Genomic DNA, 18783 nt, shown 5'->3' on the forward strand with positions numbered 1-18783 from the left:
GGGATAGACCGATTATCGGCGGTGCTGATATTCAACATTTTGACGAATTTCGGCATTGGCCTTTTTGAAGAATCATATGGCCGATAATATATCAATTAAAAAATGTGTCAACTTCAGGAAACAATTTATTTAAAATTTCAGTTAATGTTAAAAGAGATGCTGCTGACCCTGGGAACTCTCTGCACCTTCTGTATTTGTTTTAAATTATAACTAAGATGCCGGTAAGTAAAATTTGAATACTTAAAGATACTTAAAGAAATTTTGGAAAACTTCCATTTACTGTACAAAACAATAGGGAACTATTTGCTTGTTTAAGTTTTTATTTTACTTTTGAAGACATGCTACTGCCCTTCCTTGGGAGATCCCTGAAATTTTTGTTAGAATTTTAAAACAAAGATGTCTATTGACTAAGATTTTTAACTCCAATAATTTCCGAATCCTAAAAGTTGCTCAATAATCATATGGTTAAAAATTCACCAAATCCAAGAGATGGAGTTTGTATTTTATTTTATTTTTACCCTGTTTGACTGGCGACCAATCCAGGGTATACTTCTCCTCTCACCTCACGGTTTGCTGGGAAAATCTCCACTTCTCCCGCTACCCTGAACGGGATATGCAGTAGAAAATGGATGTATGCATTATGATAGTAACTGACCGTGTCTCTCTTTCCTTCTAGCTCTGCAATACAGAGAAGAAGCCAAGACAGAAGTGCCTTAAAGGAGAGTGAGAGAGAAGAGTAACGTCGCACAAATCTGTATCGAAATATAAATGAGCCCATTAAAGAAACAACGGGGGCGATCCCCTTCGTCATCCCGAGGCCGAGGGGCGCGAAGGAGAGCAGGCGCTAAGCCTCCTCAAGAGAAAGACCCCAAAAGAATAAAGCGCGAGTCACCCGGCAAAACCCCACAGAGCACACCCAGCACTTTCTCCAAGCAGAGCCCACCCTCGGAGGGCGACCTTCACAAGGAGGTGACCGCAGACAACGATACCCCCAGGAGGGGAGAGTCGACCGGGCCAAGGAAAGCGGTCGAGTCAGCCGATAAGGACGCGGCAAAGACAGCAAATGATGTGACGGCGTGCCAAAGCGCGTCCGCAGACTCCGTAGCATCCCCCATCTCTCCTGCCGTGCCACAGAGCATGGCCACGCCGCCCCTGGCTGCCAACCACAACCCCGGCCCGGCTTCGGTGTCTAGCAGAAAAACAGCCACGTTCAAGGCTCGCATTCCCAAGAAGAAATACACTTATGAGCACTTTGCCAACAACGCCACTCCTCCCACCACCCTTCCTACCTCCAGCCCTGCACCCACAGGCAACACTTCCTGCAATAGCAAAATCGGTGACAGTGTAAATCTGACTCTCAATAATCTGAAGAACTGCAACAATGTTAGTCATATAATTAACAAAAAAACAGATGCTAGTATAAACGCTAAAAACAATAACACTAGCATGGCCAATAACAGTGTAAATAGAAGTAATGCGTGCTCAGGTAATCAGTCACTAGTTCAACAAGTGAACAGTAAAGCCACAGAAGACAGTGGGGCTCTCAGGATGGTAGCCCCCCTAGAAAAAGAGTCCCAGGTGGGGGACAACGAACCAGAGGGGGCCCCCAGCTCAGTGCGCTCTTCCTCCACCGACACAGCCAGTGAGCACTCCGCCGATCTAGACGTGACGGAAGCAAACGGACCAAGCAGTCGAAAGACTCCTGCCCCCTTTTTGAACTCTCTGTCTAAGGGGGTCAGCGATACTGGCGGGCTTGCTGAAGCACTTGCTAAAGGTCTGAAAAACCAGAGAGTCTTGGCTCGCCAGATAAGGAGCTCTATGGAGAGCGGTGTCGGCACTTCAGGGCAGGGGGGTTTCAAGGAGAGGGACTCATGCCCCCTGTCCCCGGTGTTCAGACCTGGTGTGGTAAGGGAGGTATGTGGGGGTACTGTTGAAGTCCAACTCCAAGGAAAGGACACGATTGTTAAATATCCTTTTGATGGCGGAACCATGATGACGGCATCAGGATCCGGGAGCATTGTGGAATTAGTTTTGGATGCGCCCCCACCCGGCATGTCGCCTGTAGCGGTTAGTACCAAAGTGTGTGTGCCCTTTGGTGGAGAGGAAGGGGGGTTTTTGCTGTACAGAGAGGGGGTTGTCTCTCAGGTGGACCCTCACCCTGGTGTCTCGTTCCCCTACCAGGTGGTTCTGAGTGAAGAAGGAAAGACCCTGGTTGGCGGCCCTGTCCGTCAGGAGGGAGATAAAAGGAAAGCCCAGACCGTGTGGGTTTCCCGACAGAGTCTGAGACTGCTCACCCCTCCCTGGGATGTCCCGCACTTGGAGGGTGGGGGGTTGCGGGAGAGAGAGCGGGACAGGGAAAGAGAAGAAAGAGAGTGGAGGGAGGAGATGGAGGTGGAGAGAGAGGTTTGCCAGTTGAGTAGTGGAATGGGTGTACTGGGAGGGGGAGCAAGGCTGAGCCATGGCTTGTCTCATCAAGGGGTTGCCACGGGGCATCCCTATGGAAACGTACATCCGCCTCCACATCCCTCCACCGTTACTCCCAGTAGGGGGGTTACCACAGTCTACTCGGACAGAGAGAGACCCAAACAAGTCAACATCCCAGATGAAGATGTTGAGGTATCCCGTCTTAACATGTCCGCTGCGCCCAAGACAAACTCGACCACGTCACAGCACAGAAATATAATTTCCAAGTCCAGTAGCTACCACCCGCCCTCACCCCACCTCTCTGTAGTGAGGGGTTTGGCCCCCCCTAATTTCTCCACCCTATCAAACCCCCAGCCTCCTCCTTCACCTGCCTTACTCGGTTCTGAAATGAACAACACTGCACCGAATCTACCTCCAACCAAGCTCACTCCCAGTCAGACCCTGACACCCTTGTCCGCAGGGGGGACTTCCTCTACCTCTTCTCGCTCCAGGACGCCCCTCTCGTTGGCTCAGAAATACAAGAAGGGCGACGTCGTGTGCACTCAGAATGGTATTCGTAAAAAGTTCAACGGCAAGCAGTGGAGGAGGCTGTGCTCCAGGGAAGGCTGCATGAAGGAGTCTCAGCGTCGCGGCTATTGCTCCAGACACCTGTCGATGAGGACCAAGGAGATAGAAGCTGCCGGAGGACCGGAGAGGGCCGGAGGGGGCAGCAGCTCAGGGACCGTCACGCCGTCTGACCTGCGGGGCAGAGCGAGCAGCGAGTTTGAATGGGATGACACGTCAAGGGAGAGCAGCGAGACGAGTAGCAGGGGAGACTCCAGACCCCGCTTGCTCCTCCCCTCCGTCCTCCCCCACGACCTGTCGGCACGCTTCGACTTTGACGAGTGTGAGGCGGCCACCATGCTGGTGTCGCTGGGAAGCTCCCGCTCCGGCACCCCGTCCTTTTCGCCCGTTTCCAACCAGTCCCCCTTCTCCCCTGCCCCCTCTCCCTCGCCCTCCCCGCTGTTTGGCTTCAGGCCGGCAAACTTCTCCCCGATTACCGCCTCCCCGGTCCTTCAGCACCGGCGGCACAGGCAGCCAAGCGGCACGGGGGGAGGAGGGGGAGGGGGCAGCAAGCCAACGACCCCGGCAGGGGGAGGAGAACGGGAGAGGCACACTTCAGGCATCCAGCCGTCGTTCCACAGCAACCTGACGTTTACGGTCCCAATGAGCCCCAGTAAACGAAAGCCAGACGCACACCCTCCGCCACCCCTCCCCCTGCCCCTGCACCACCACAATTACACGCCCAAGACAGAGCTGGAGCAGGGTGATCTCAACAACTCTTTCAGAGTTCTGTCCCCGCAGACACCCGCATCACATTCCCACACACCCACCTTTTCCAGGCCGAGAGGAACCACCACCCCCTCTTCCAGCAGGCCCCCGTCCTCCACAGCCGCCTCCCCTCCTCCTCTGCTCGTGTCCCCGGCGCCTCCGTCACCTCTGACCCCTGATGGAGGGCCCCGTCGCGTGGTCCCTGTGTCCCAGCAGAACTTGCGGGACTCCCCTGTCATTGTGAGGAATCCTGATGTTCCGCTGACAAAATTCATCGAGTGCCCCTTAGGAAAAAGAGGTGAAAAAGAAGGCAGTGTCGAACCTCCTTTACCTAAAGATAACGGCATAACCACCTTTGCTCCCCAACCGATATCCGGCCTCCAGGTTCCCGTACCCATCAACGCTGCGGCAGCCCCAGTTCCCAATGGTACCGTCCTTTTGCGAAGTCCAACCCAAACTTTGCTGCTCGTGTCCTCTTCGCCGTCCTCTCTGCCCACGTCGAACATCCCTACTGCCGCCCCCCTGCAGGCCCTCTCAGTCACCGTCAGCACAACGGTCGCTGGCCCCTTTTCATGCAGCGCGGAAAACTCCGGGGAACGAGGGGAGACCCGGGGCTTTGAGGGCGAGGTGCAGCAGCCGGTCCCCTGCCACCCTTCCCCCACCGCACTGCTGCCTCTCATCTTGCCGGTAGAGAGTCTTCACCCCGCACCGCGAAAGGACATCATCATGGGACGGCCCGGCACAGGTTAGAACGCTTGCATTATCTTGGGTCACATGGGGTGAGGGACTAAGGGGCGGGGGGGGATGTGGTTGTAACCATGAAATAGCAATGTGCACATTGTTTGTAATGGATTATGTGCAGAATATACAGTAATAGAAAAACATAGAAAATGGATGTTATAAAAAAAAAAGGTCAAAGGGGAGGATGGTGACTAGGTCTATCGTTAGTTGCAAATGTTCCCCAGCTATTAGAATTATTACAACTCAATAATTACAAAGAAGCGTCATTATGAACAATTAGCCTAATGTGTTTTGGCACAAATGAAAAAATATTCGTTTTTAAGGAACTAATATTTTGTTGATGCGCCATCTTCTAAGAATGTTAGGGAAGTGTGTTTTACAGCTTTACAAAATTTTTGGGGGGGAATTCAGTGGCATGAATCGTGTTTACCAAAACGGTCAGAAGCTGAGTACAAAAGGAAAAAATAAAATAAAATGAATAAACACAACAACAAAAGGCAGACTGCTGCATTTGGGTTCATGTGGGAATTTCACTCGGTATTACTGTAATTTCTTTAAATTATTATATTTATATTTATATATTCATTAATTGAATAACATTACCACTTCCCCAGTAAAATTGCTATTTTGTGTCCTTGTAACATTATATCGTTACCCTGTTTTTCTTGAAAAAATAGGATTTATTTCTCATAATATTGCAACTGTAATCATCATTACGGTACAACTTTTCTCTTGTAGCATTTCTACATTACTTTTGTAATATTTTGATTAATATTATATGAAAATGTTTTTCTTGTAATATAACTTCTTATAATATTAAAACTTCTCGTCGCTTTGTAACTTTTCTGCAATTTTGTCCTGCCCAATTTGGCCCTAACACTCCACCAAAGCTTTTAATGTGTTAAAGTTGACAGATACATTTGTTGCAATAATTCAGTCGTTAAGAAATGTATGTTTCCAAAATGCCGAGCAATAATAAATACACTACTATCTCCATCCATTCAAATACATCATTTGGATAAACATAAAATTACTCTTAGACCTTAGTAGTCACATTCATTTCACATCAGATGGCCACAGTATAGAAGCACAAAGGTTCAAGAATGTCCAGTTAGCCGACATGCTGTCGTCCCATATGCTCATCCTTCTTGTGTGTCATGCCGAAGTCGCTGGTCATGTGACCCGTGCAAGCACCTGCGATTCGTCACACAGTTCTAATATCGCACAGCTGATGTTCCAAAATTGAGCACGCTCATTAAAACAGCATTCATTTATGACTGAGTGTTCTTTTTCCACCCTGTTAAACCAGGGGTGTCAAACCCATTTTCATCGCAGGCCACGTAATCATAGAAATTTATTATAACCTCATCATGTTATTACGTAATAGACAAGCACCCCTGCTTTTCATTGTTATTATTTATATTTTTAATGACAAATAGAACTTGTAATCAAAAGTCAAAGGAATTATGGAAAACCAAATCTAAACACTATTGTTCAATTTATGTTAAAATATAGCTTGTATTATCTGTAAAAAAATATATATTTTAAAGAAGAAAAAATGCCATTTTAGTCGAGATTTTCATCCAAAGTGGAAAGTACAAATCCATTTAGCAGGAACCATGAAGTCGACACTCATGATTTGCTTTAGTAGGTCACCAAAAAATGATGTGGCCGGCCAGATCAGGCTGCCAGGCTTTGAGTTTGACATGTGCCTTAAAGCATCAATAGTGATTTAGTCAAATAGTCTTGTATGTCTCTTTATCCGCGCATTTGCAACTGAGAGGGAGGAAAGAGAATAGACGTTGGTGTGTTTGCGGGGATTAGACGTGTTCCCGGGATTGGCTTTGACGACGTCATATATTTGAAGTCATTCTAGACGGATGCGGACGTAGAACAATGGTAATGATCAGGTAAAAAAAAAAATAGTTAGAAATCACTGTTAAAGACTCTGGAATTCAAAACAAAAGCGAGCGCTGGAGTAGAAATTAACATTTCATGACAAAAGCTGGAGCGGCTACGCAAGGTACTGTATGTAGGCCAGTTAAAGAGCAGCTTGTTTGTGTTGATTTGCTGTTTTGGTGGCTGACACAGACAAAATGGGCTTTAGATTAGTGGGAGAAATAAAAGAGAATGCTCAGGAGAAGGTGACAGCTCAGAGGAATAAAAACGACGAGTGTCAATATTTTTGCTAGAACATGACCGGCAGGTTTATTTAGTGTACAGGTGATATCTGCAATGTGCATGTTTGTTTTATTAATGACTCATACCAAGACGTAGTGAAACAATGTGTGGGCAGGTACAGTACATACCGTGGCGGCTTGATGCCTAAATATGTGTTTATTATGTGCCTGTTCTCTCTCTATTGACTGAACTATTTTGAGTGGAATTTTTTGAGACCCCCACACATTGACGTACTCCCGAAGAGTAATGTCGATCCCTGTAGCAACACACACCTTAAGCGTTGGGGCACATTATTTTACCTTTCAAATACAGTAACTGAATTTCCTCAAATAGTAGCAGTGGGTGTTTGATACTCATCTGCAGAGAGAAGCAGAGGTCTATTAGCAGGGAGGCTTTTAATTATGCAAAAATCAAAGTAATCACAATATCAAATAATACTGCTTATTAAAAAAATATTTAGTTAATTACTTACGTTTTTAAATACAAACACTTAAAAGAAACCTCGACTGTCATGACAAGTTTGCTCTATATTATTTAATTGGTTGCTCCTAACGTAACTATTAGATTCATTTTTCAAAAATCATTTAATTTAATAAATTTTGTAAAAACTTTATTTGGACGTACGTCGCCATTGTTATCTACATCGCAACGCATTCAGTGTGTAGTGTCGTTCCTTTTAATACACAAACAATATTTTGTCATTGTTTTTCACAAAACAAATCGGAGTTCTCTTATGGGAGACAGTTGTGCTTTGAGATACAACAACTCTTATGAGATACAAACCGTCATTTGGCTGACCTTTTTGTCTTGATATCAGCAAAATTGAAAATAAGAGCACAGCTAGATGTCAAAAGCAAACTTCACAAAATCCGGACACAATCGATTCCTTACAGTGAAAAGACAATATCAGTTGGTGTTAGGATTTACGAAAATTATAGAGAATAAAGTTGTGACGTCTCATCACACATTTTAATATCAATCGTTCTGCCTCCGAGCTAGCGTGTTTTCTACTAATTAGAGTGCGTTAGTTTTTGTAGAAAATCAGAGAGCGGAAAAGGGAGCCTTTTATTAAAGGTGTGGTGTTTATTTTTCCCAGGTGTGCAATGCAGTACAATTGGTGTATGACAGGGTTCACCAATTCCGGTCCTCGAGGTCCGGAGACCTGCAGGTTTTAGATGTTTCCGCCTACCAACACACCTGGTACTAAAGATCATGATCGTTATCATGTATGCTGATGAGCTGGTTATATGAATCAGGTGTGCTCGTGGGCGGAAGCCGGAAACATCTAAAAGCTGCAGGATCTCGAGGACCGGAATTGGTGAACTCTGGTGTATGACATCTATTGAACAGGTGGTCATTATTTGAGAACGTACAGCATAGAGAGTCTTGCGTTCTACTACTTTCAGATGTGACTTTTAGTAAAAAAAAAAATTCTAGTAAATTTGATGCCCATATCTAGATAGCATCCGCCTGTACAATTCACTTCAAGCGGGCCCTTCCGGCGTCTCGTGTGGACGCTCGTTTGGCCGTATAGAGGCGCGCGACTGTGACAGAGAAGTGGACAGGAAGGGGAACGCTGTCATTTGGAGTGTATGCTCCCGCCTCACAGCCCCTTTTATGCGGCTGAAAGGACGCCCAATGGATGAATAGCGTCCCTTTGTGCCAGATCATGCATGCTTGCCCGTGTGCATGTGCGTTTATTTTGACGGGCTTTCAGCGGGCATCACGTACGTGGGTGTCTTTTTTTATTTCATTTTTTTTTCGGTATAGACTTACAAACTCAGCGTGAAGCTTTTGCGGACTTTTGGAAAGCTGAGTGAAAGAAGCAGTACTGGTGAGAGTGTGTGCTGTGTCGGTGTGCATCATATACCCTAAAGTGCGCCAACCAACTAACAATAACTAGCAGTGATCCTCAGTTAGAGCTTAACAGCATAATAGTATCCATTTATAATTTAGTCCCAAAGATGTTCTTGTCACTGTCACATCATATAACATGTTCAACATTTTTTTTAATATTCCAAAAATATTTGTGATTTTTTTTTAATACTGAACTGAAATTAAGTGCTTTTTAAACAAGCCTACCATAAGTGCCTGAAAATAGAAAAATAATTATTAACATTGATTATTATTCGACAATAATAAGAATATTAGATTTTTTTTCTTGACATGTGCTATGTAATTTTTAATGTTAAGGAGTAAATCGAATATTTGTGTATTGTATATTAAAGTATGTGGAAAATGTCATGAAATTAAATATTTTATTTTGATAACAAATATAGCATGTATAATAACAATTACTATATATTAATATTAAAAAGTCCTGCATTAAATATTTATATTTGCTTCTTTACTATTTATTTATTTGCTCTATTTGAGCACTATGTAAAGCCTTATAATTAGCATTTTCATATTCACTAATAGTATGTCCCAGCTAAACAATCCAAACCCATATGAACAACTAAAAAACTTTAACTTTGGATGTGGAGTCGTGTCACATGGGTGGAGTTATAATTTACGCATTTTGTTTGCAGTTTCAACACAGCCATTGAAAATGCCCACTTAACGGGACTGGAAATAACGTGCTTTTGAACAAAAAGTGCCTAAAAAAACAAAAACAAATCTGTAAATATTAGAGAAATTACAAAAAGCCAAAATATTTTGGATATATATAAATCTGAAACAAAACCTTAACTCTGTTTTTCAATGTGTGTTCATTTCAAAACACTGAAACTTGCTTCCTTGGATTCTACCCCACCCCCCACACCCATTATGGCTTGCTTGCCTCACACACAAACACTCGCTGCACTCGCAAAGCTTCTCCCAACAAACGATTTTTCAAGTCGTGTCATGCTGGAGTAGTTACAATGCATGTGATTTGTCAGTGGTTAACTACTCTTAAATTAAGGTTAAATTACCGGCATTTGTCCAAATTATCTTATACCAGCTCTGGGTCCTAATAGAATCGCTTCTGGGTCTAGACTCTACAATATGATCCAACTCCTTCCACTTCTTCTTCTTCTTTTTTTTATGCGTGTCAAATAAGCCGTTGCACCGTTACACAATTTACGCAGCATCTGTCATACGTGTATATGCTGGCCCATAAAAGACTACACTAATGAGTCAGTAAATGTCTTCTCCCAACTTGCCATAAAATAACACACAGAAGCAGGCAGAAATACAATTAGCGACAAGGTGAGGGATGAGACCCCTTTTTTATGCTCTGCGTGTGTGTGTGTGAGTGTGCGTGTGTGTGTGTGTGAGAATAACCGGGCGTCAATCACGGAGTGCCGGCCACGATGTGCGCGTGAGCGCCAAAACGTCTGTTGCCATGGTAACAAAGCAAACATTTTAGCGTGAGCTAATGAAACACTGATAAAACATGGAGGCAGTAAATACAATTATGCGTATTTGTGGGTAATCTGATGTGCGTGTGCCTAACAACATGTGAGGGGGGATTCTCGGGGTAAGCAACCCATGGCCCGTGACAATTTTTTTCTTAAATATGATCTGACCCTGGGAGAACTTCATAGAAATTTAAATGGCCCCTTATGGGAGAAAGGTTCCCCAGTGGTGTAAATTATTTTTTCTCTCCCGCAGTCATTAATGTTCACTGAATTTTTAATATGACATTTTTATTATTAATACAAGTCTAATCGTGTAGCAAGTGAGGAGAGTGAGGAGAGTGTGTTTGCCAAACGGGGGACACACATTTGAGCATTTTCCACCCCTTTCGATCAAATTCAGCAAAGGGCCGATTATCGGATGTCTGAAAGATTATTCAAAGTGATCATCATCATGTGGTGTGAGTAATCTTTGAGTGTTTTTTTCTCTGAGTTTGACAACAGCTAAAGTGAGGTACACACCTACCGACAATTGGGCATTATTGCCCCCCCCTCCCCACCTTCCAATTAAAGTCAGTAGCTGGGTAATTATCAAATCATCTGAAATATTGTCCACAGCGATTATTCTCGATGGAGTGTTTGAAAAGTAATTTTCCTCCTGATCTCAATAATAGCTAAATTAGGTTACACACGTAACGACAACTCAGCCCATTTTGTCTTTTAAAGTTTATCCGGCGTGATTATCCTTTGGTGTGCCTGATTTGCTTGCAATAGGTTTCTTCTACTGTTACTACTGCAGCTGCTACTTTCTGCCCTATAGCACCACGCTGCCCCTTCCAGGTCAGTCGTGTTACGACAGACATCTGGTTTTAAGGAGGAGATTGTGGTAATAGTATGTGTGTTGTGCTGCGTTGGTCATCTTGAGTACGCTACACACTTAGCCGTTTTTTTCCCCCTCCATTTTGCATATAATAGAGCTTTATATAAAACAAGCATTTTCTGCTTAATGACAGTTTGTGCTGTATGTATAATTTCCGCTCACCATTAATAACTTTTATTATTAACTATACCCATAATAATACTGTTTGGAGGGACATTTCTTGCTGCGTATAAATGTCGCCTTTTTTCCTCGGGGTAATGTTCAAAATGGCCTCTTCACGACTAAATACACTGCCGTTGGTCTAAAATTGCAACATACATTATTCCGTGTCACTCACACGCACACGACATGTCACACACGCACTTTTCTCTAATATCTTTGGAAAAATAAAGCTTCACGTTTTCGTTTTTAACCCTTAACTCCATCGCATTGCAGTGGCGTCGCCTCCCTCCTTCCTCTCCTGCTCGCCTCATCCTGGTCTACCCGGATACCGATACCCGGGAATAACATCCCAGATCTCTCTCTCCCTCCCGCCCGTGGCCCATGCTTTTTACGTAACGCTTTAAAGCCCTTGCATATCCTCACCGGCCATGGCAACAAGCACATCTGGATATCGCCTCCTGCCCCTCCAAAAAGGACTTTTCCTGCAAAAGAAAGTCATTTGGAAGATTAATCCTTAACTGTTAGGAATACTCAAGGGGAAGACTTTGCAAAGTTTTCAAAAATCATTTTCACATCCCCAAAATTGAAAATTCGTCATCCCTTTATCCTTGAATCTTTTTTTTTTTTTTTTGCTCTGCACTGTATAGTCTGTCCAATGTTTCTGGTGCACACATCCCATTGGCCATGTATCTGCAGGCAAGTAGTGCCCCCAAATGGCAAAACTAAAGCATTGCATGTGAGAGCACAGATGATTTTTCTTTAGGGGGTGTCTGGGGAAGCAACCCCCTCCCACCAATCAGTGTGTATGATATCTCTCATTTGTTCACTACAGGACACTATTTCACTAGGAAGCCTTCATTAATTTCTCCTGACAGTAGGTTAAATCTTCTCCTTTGGGGGTACATGGATCCCACAAATCGTGCCGTGTGGTCCCGAATCAGGTGACGGACAAGTGAGGTCCAATTCAAGTGATAGCAGGCGAAAGCCCTGGCGACAAGACCGCAGGTGACGCGGCGGATCACTGTTGCCACGGTAACTGCGAAGGACTGCCGCATGTGAGTTATAATTGGACCGAGTAAACGGCGGGCGCCGGGGAGGGCGGAAGACGAATTGAGGCAAGAGCGAGATTGGACGGGAGGGTGACGGAAGGTGGGCCCTCGACGCCACCGTGGCCAGCGGAGGTAACGGGTGGGAGTAAAAGTTTCTCGGTCACGTGGAAGACACACACATTGGGTTTGTGATGTCTGTTAGAGGAGGAGACGAGCAATGGAAGAACACCTGCACACGTTACAAGCACAGTCACAGCGAGGGTTAGTAAGGTTTAAATGAAAAAGGGTGAAGGTTCCAGTTTTTCACACTAGTGCCTCTAGTGGCATGTAGAAGAATCACAAAGTACAGTTCAGTCGTTTTTAACTTTTAAGTTCAATTTAATTTTGAAGAACTGTGCGTTAAAATGTATTTAGGTATTCTGACAGTATGATAACCATGAGCAAAAATATTACTGTATAATGGTATTAAAATTATAGCTCTAAAATGACCTTTTAAAAAAAATATATTTGGGTAAATAAAAATTGCATTTGTTTCCATTGAACACAATTACAACTGTTTATATTAAAGTAAAATGTAAGATATTATATTGAGGTGGCACGGTGAACAAATGGTTAGGACGTCCGCCTCCCAGTTCAGAGGTCGTGGGTTCGATTTCGGGCTTCGACCTTCCTGTGTGGAGTTTGCATGTTCTCTCCGGTTTCCTCTCATTTTCCCAAAACATGCATGGTAGGTTAATTGAACACTCTAAAATTGTCCCAAGCTGTGATTGTGAGTGTGAATGGTTGTTCGTCTATGCCCTGCGATTGGCTGGCAATCAGTTTAGGGTGTACCCTGTCTATTGCCCGAAGACAGCTGGGACAGGCTCCAGTGATGCCCACGACCCTCGTGAGGACAAGCGGTTCAGATAATGGATGGATGGATGGATGTAGAATCTGAGCCATTATTAGAACAGACCTGTGGGCTACTCATGTTGTCCTTGGGGCTAGCTAATACCTGCTGGTGCATTATTATTATTATTATTTTTAGGCCAATGTACAAATTGGTAATCAACCCATGCCTACGTGCAATACATTTGAATTGAATCCTTATTTCAGTAAAGTTTTTTTTCATGTCCTGTATTTAAAGCAACACTAAGGAACTTTCAGTATATGTTGATTATGGCGGCGCCATATGGGCAAAAGCGGTAATGTTATGCCTGAAGGAAGACCATATTTCCCACGAGGACAAGCGCATTGCGTCGTTTTTGAGCTGGACCAATGTTGATCCTTGACTGTCCTTTTATCCGGGTAGCTTCCCTTTTCCTTTTTTGTCTCCTCAGACAAAACTTTTCAGTTGTTTTGCAGCATCTGCCATGAAAGCAGTAATCGTGCGTCGACATTCAAATTGACTTCCGTCTTCGTAACAAATGGGGAAAGGGGGAAGTGACGTATGCCATAAAGCATACAGCACATTTGTAGTTTTTTTTATGTGGCATTGTTCCTACCATCCTCCTCAAAGTTGCTTTGTGCCAGTAAAGGTGAAACAGACCCCCTCAGGCCAGGGCAAATCACTTTTAAACAACAATCACTTTTTCAGCTCTGCTAACTAGTGTTGTCACTCAAATATTTTCAGAATCGATTAATCGACTAACAGGATTAATTTAACTTTGCATTAAAGTGTATTAAAAAAATCCCCCTGATTGCTGTTTATTAACCAGTGATTGGTGTTTACTTTGTATTTATTCATATAGTGATTTTTATTTAATTTTTATTTTTTAAGGGGTTACCGGTTCGGTCATTGTTTTCCAAAATAAAAATGCAAATGTCTTGTTTTGATTGAACACAGAAGATAATTTGTCTTCTTTCATGAAGGACTACAGAAATCAGTGAACAATTACTCTGATATGCTGAAATCAGAGGATTTGGACAATTTTTAATAAAAAAAATGGCTCCAAACGATTACTCAATTATTAACATAGTTGTCGATTAATTTGATAATCGATTGCTTGTCGATTAATCGATTAACTTTGACAGCTCTCCTGCTAACACAATAGCAACAAATAGTGACATTAGCCGCGGAGTTAGCCGTATGCTTGAAATGCTACCTAGACAAAGCATCAGCGTCAACATTGACAAAAACATTCCACAAATGAAGCTTGTTTTACCGTTTCACTTTGACAGAGTGAGTTGGACGAGTAGTCTTCACTTCATGTCAAGTCGCGTCACGCTTTCACGTCATTTGATTTGATCATAAAAAACAAGTCACACAAAGTAGTCTAGAAATGCAAAATGCTGGCCACATTAGCTTGTTGTACTAGCGTCTGCTCCTGTTTGTACACTTCATGCGTCATCAGTGTGTCACTATGCACTTTACAAGCTTGTTTTAAAAAGAGATACAGTATAATAAAAAAAATGAATATTCTAATATGTCTCACACAACAGGATAATCACTTAGGATAGTTAATCTTTTAGAGACATCTGATGTGTGTACCAAGCTTGAACTGATTTGCACAAAACAGTTGGGGCCAAGGAAGAATGTGCACATCCATTTTGTCAACAACATTGGGAGATGATGAACCATCATACTTCATATCTTAGTTAATAATGCATGAATCTTAATGACAATTTGCAGGTGTACCGTTTGGTACTGAGGGGGTTAAGCGTTTTTTTACGAGCGAGGGCAGCCTGCCAGAATCTCTCTGAGCATCGCTGGTCAAATCTCAAGCGCTTTGATGGGCTGACCGTAATGGAGACCCCTCCCAGTATTGTATTTGTCTGGATGTGCTAGTTCAGCATGACTCATGCATCTTGCTTGAGAAACTCGCCGATCGTTCGCAATGTCCAGGTTGTGTTCTCGACACACTTTTTAGTATTGTTCCTTTTGTCTGCGGCCTACCCTTCCTCTGTTTGAGAGAACTTGTGTTTTCACAAGTTATTTTCTCTCCTCCTCCCCCGTCCATGCCTCCCCTGGTGAAAATTACTCTCTGTCTATTTTTACCCACCACTCATGGACCGTTTCAGCCGTTTCCTTCTCTTTCAAGCGGCCTCCTCTTTCCCCTCTCCCACCCTTTGTGCAAGCGTGTTGCATCAGAACGCTTCACACTGTTTTGGAAATGTCCATTTGTGTACAATGATTTCCAAAGTATTCCTCTTGGAAATTGACATCACTCGTCTGTTATTGACTCAGTCTGTTTCTAAGATTTGTGATCTATACAAATAATCTTAAAAATTAAATATACTCCAAAGGCCTCATTAACATAAATCATATTGCAAAATGTTACAGTAGAGAGCTCACGAGCGCCATCCATTAGGAACGCAAATTGTAGCGTTTGCAAAATGGGGCGGGATCTTGTAAAAGTAGCTCCAAGTGGATTGGTTGGCCGACATCTCAGTGTCGGTGTTCAATTGGTCGCCTTCCACGTCTGTCTACTCTTACTACGACAGTTTGCACCAATGGTGCGAGCCGGTGGGGTGTAAACGAAAGAACTGTACTGAACTTCAATCAGAGTTACTGTAATAAAATTAGATCGAATATGTTGTATTAACCAAGCTGTGTTGTTTTTGCAAACAATTTTTTTAGATTAGGTCATCGATAATGCGCCAATGACTGTGGAACCGGATGATATTTGCATATGACTGGCATTCCAGCGCACACTCTGACCAATCAGAATGGGCGGCGGGCACATGACAGGGGGCCGCCCCAGCCAATAGCCGACCCGGATTGGCAGAGATGGGCGGGACAAAGGCTGGGCGAGGTTGACAGGAGCAAGAAGGGGAGGGGGCAATGCAAGCAAGCCAGCAAGCAAGCAAAGCAAAGCAGCCTAGTTTACAACAAGAGGAAGAGGAGGGAGGGGAAAAAAGAAAAAAGAAAAAAAAGGATAGAACGAGGGGCCGTGACAAAAGTACGCGAGTTACCTCGGCCGCGGGTGCACTTTTGTGGACCGTAACCCCCACCCCACTCCCCGAGGTGGACGACGTGTGCCTGTAGTGCCGTCCGCGAGAAGCGGCTAGCTAAACCTGCTTGTGGACGGCGGCGCTCTTCACTACTCGCTACTCGACTTCCGCGGCCGAAACGCTTTAAATCCGAGGAGGAGGAAGAGAAGAAGAGAGGAACGGGCGGTTCGTGTCGTTTTTTTGGGGGGGGTTGTGTGTCCTCTCACCGGAGTAGTCGCCTCGGTTGTGTCTTGTATCGGGGGCGGTGGTGCTGGCTACATTGGTCAGGTCGTGATGGATGAATGCGCCAGTCAGCGACATCTGCCCGCACCTAGCAAACAGGTAGACAGACACACGACGACACCGTAATGGGCGCGCTGTAATTCCGTGGAATCGAGCGTCCCTTTCCGTCGCCTCGATGGGCTGCAACGCGCCCAGTGGATAGTAGTTAGCAAAGACGAACAGTCGAATTGGGGCAGTGCCTGGTTCCAATACGTCTTTGTAATTGAGACATGAGAACACCCGCGTCGTTTTGGCGTGTGTCTGTGCGGCGTGTGCGCGACCAGGGGCGTGCCCGAGGACTCGCTCCCGAATTGGGCGCCGCGGCGGTTCGGGCTCTGGTGCTCGCCTGGGGCATGTATGCGTAACCAAAAATAAATAAATAAATAAAGAAGCGTCAAACCTCATTGGACGCCCTGGTTGTGTCTACATTTCTGGATTTAATCAACCTTCAGCAGCTTGGCTGTATCCGAGGGGCTCCAGTTTTGCGCAGGGATGGTCTCGAGACGACTCGGGGAGACTGCGCAGTAGCCGGGCCGATGTTGTAATCCATGCCGTGGATGCATCCGAGGCCCCGTTAACTAATTCAGTGCCGCGCTGCAGCACTAATGTAAACAAACAACCACGGGAGGGCATCAGGGGTAATTGGACCGAAGCCAAAGAAAGAACCCAGTCTTTGGACCGCAATCAACTTTGTTTTTGTCACATTGGAAATATTTTTTTCTGCGTTTTCTCTAACTTGGAACAATACCTTCTACGTTTTTCCTCAACCTAACTGTGAAGGATGACACGGACACAAACAGAATCCTCCCATCAATAGCAGATTGGATCAACTCACTATCTCTTATAGAAGAGAGGGCAGTGTATAAAAAGGGCACATGGCCACATGTTTTTTTATTTTTATTTGGGAGAACCATCACCGATTTTAACTCCACCATGTTCTCATCAGAGAATCGTCAGTACCTTCGCCAAGGATTAAGCATGTTTGGTTAGTCCCTGTTCAATTCATCCTTTGTTTTTCTATTCATTTAATTCAGTGTAATAGTGTGTCCGCTGTATCAATCTAGGATTTCCCCACATTTTTCTTACTAATGAGAAATTTGGTACATTCCCACAACACCAAACTGGTGCAGTTTGTTAAAAGAAGATATTTTTTTTCATCCATGTTTTTTCTTAACAACCGGTAAAAATCTTTTTTGAATTGGCGATATGCGGTATTTATCTTAAGTTCATGTACAGGGGAAGGAACCAAATTTGGGAAATCATGCTTTAGGGCCGTAAGTGTTTATATTTGTGGCTTCATTACGCCTAAAAACAGATAGTTTTGCACCATTAGACTTTTCTCTCTTATTCCAAAAAAGGAACTAAAACAGTGGTAATCAAATGTAGGAAGGCCTGCTGCCTTCAAATCAGATTTCAGGGGACAGCTTGTACTTTCTCATATCAAGACTCAAATTCCAAATGTGGTTCCTCCCCAACACCCTTAAGATGGTTAACAGTGGTGCCTTGACTTATGAGGGTTTTTTTTTTCTTCCCTGTGACGGTACTCATAACTCAAAAGCATATTTTGCCAGTTCCAGTTTGTCAGTTCCGGTACCAAAAATATACCAACAAACATTTTTGTAATGTTTTCTCATAGTAATTAAATTTGTGTTGTACATTATTAGAAACGTACAGTAATAAAATTATTTCAAATTACAGCAATTACTTACCAATTAATTATCAAATTAATCAAAACCTATTTTGAAAATTGATTACTTTTTGGGAGACCTGTTTTTTTTTTTTTTTTGTGAAGTCCACAACTACCGTCTAGTGCTCGTATATCAATATTTTTTCCTCATTACTCAAGGCAAAAACAACGCAGAGACGGCTAGTATTTAAAAAAATTTGTTGGTTTTGTTGCTTGTAAGTCGAGGTACCACTGTATGCTGCACATAAACCAGTGACCTTCAATTCATTATGGGATATTTCAATTGCATTTTTTTTTCAATTCCTGTTTTTTTGTATTGCATGTTTCAAATAAAAAGTTCAACCAATCGAATTATTACAAATAAACACGGCTCCAAAAAGCAAAATGGTGTGCCTGATACAGTCGACGAATGACCCAATATAACGGCCCCCGGATCCATTTGAGGACCACTGACCCTCAGTTTGCACAAACCATGTTTTCTCTCCACAGTGTGGACCAATGTCGAGCCCCGTTCCGTTCCAGTTTTCCCCTGGCATTCTTTAGTGCCCTTCCTGGCACCCACCCAATCAGATGCCGCGTCTCAGCCGGGGGAGGGTCAGCACCCTGTCAATCACCCACACGCAGCCACTCCAAAGACGGGTATGACCACATCAGGACATTTTGTTCCTTTTTTTGACTATAAGTCACACTTTTTTCATAGATTGGCTGGTCCTGTGACTTGTACACAGTCACAGGTGTGACTTTTATTTATTAAAGTTAGAGCTCGGACTTGCGCCCCAAATCTGTTCCCTAATGTGTTGATGGCAGCGAGCA

The 18783-nt window shown here is 44.0% G+C and overlaps 1 protein-coding gene across 3 annotated transcripts in view; it reads left to right on the forward strand.

Moving 5' to 3' along the window:
- Window positions 1–18783, forward strand: part of cicb (capicua transcriptional repressor b) — a 39329-nt gene that overhangs the window by 7167 nt on the left and 13379 nt on the right. For all 3 annotated transcript variants that reach the window (XM_086079102.1, XM_086079104.1, XM_086079103.1), the window contains exons 2-3: window positions 677–4480; window positions 18460–18609. In XM_086079102.1, the coding sequence (XP_085935228.1) occupies window positions 769–4480; window positions 18460–18609 (3862 nt within the window). In that variant the 5' untranslated portion in view covers window positions 677–768. The remainder of the gene's footprint in view (window positions 1–676; window positions 4481–18459; window positions 18610–18783) is intronic.

The sequence above is a fragment of the Leptonotus elevatus genome, chromosome 6 (genome assembly GCF_054856555.1).
Source record: "Leptonotus elevatus isolate MCC_2025b chromosome 6, RoL_Lele_1.0, whole genome shotgun sequence".
NCBI classification, from domain to species: domain Eukaryota; kingdom Metazoa; phylum Chordata; class Actinopteri; order Syngnathiformes; family Syngnathidae; genus Leptonotus; species Leptonotus elevatus.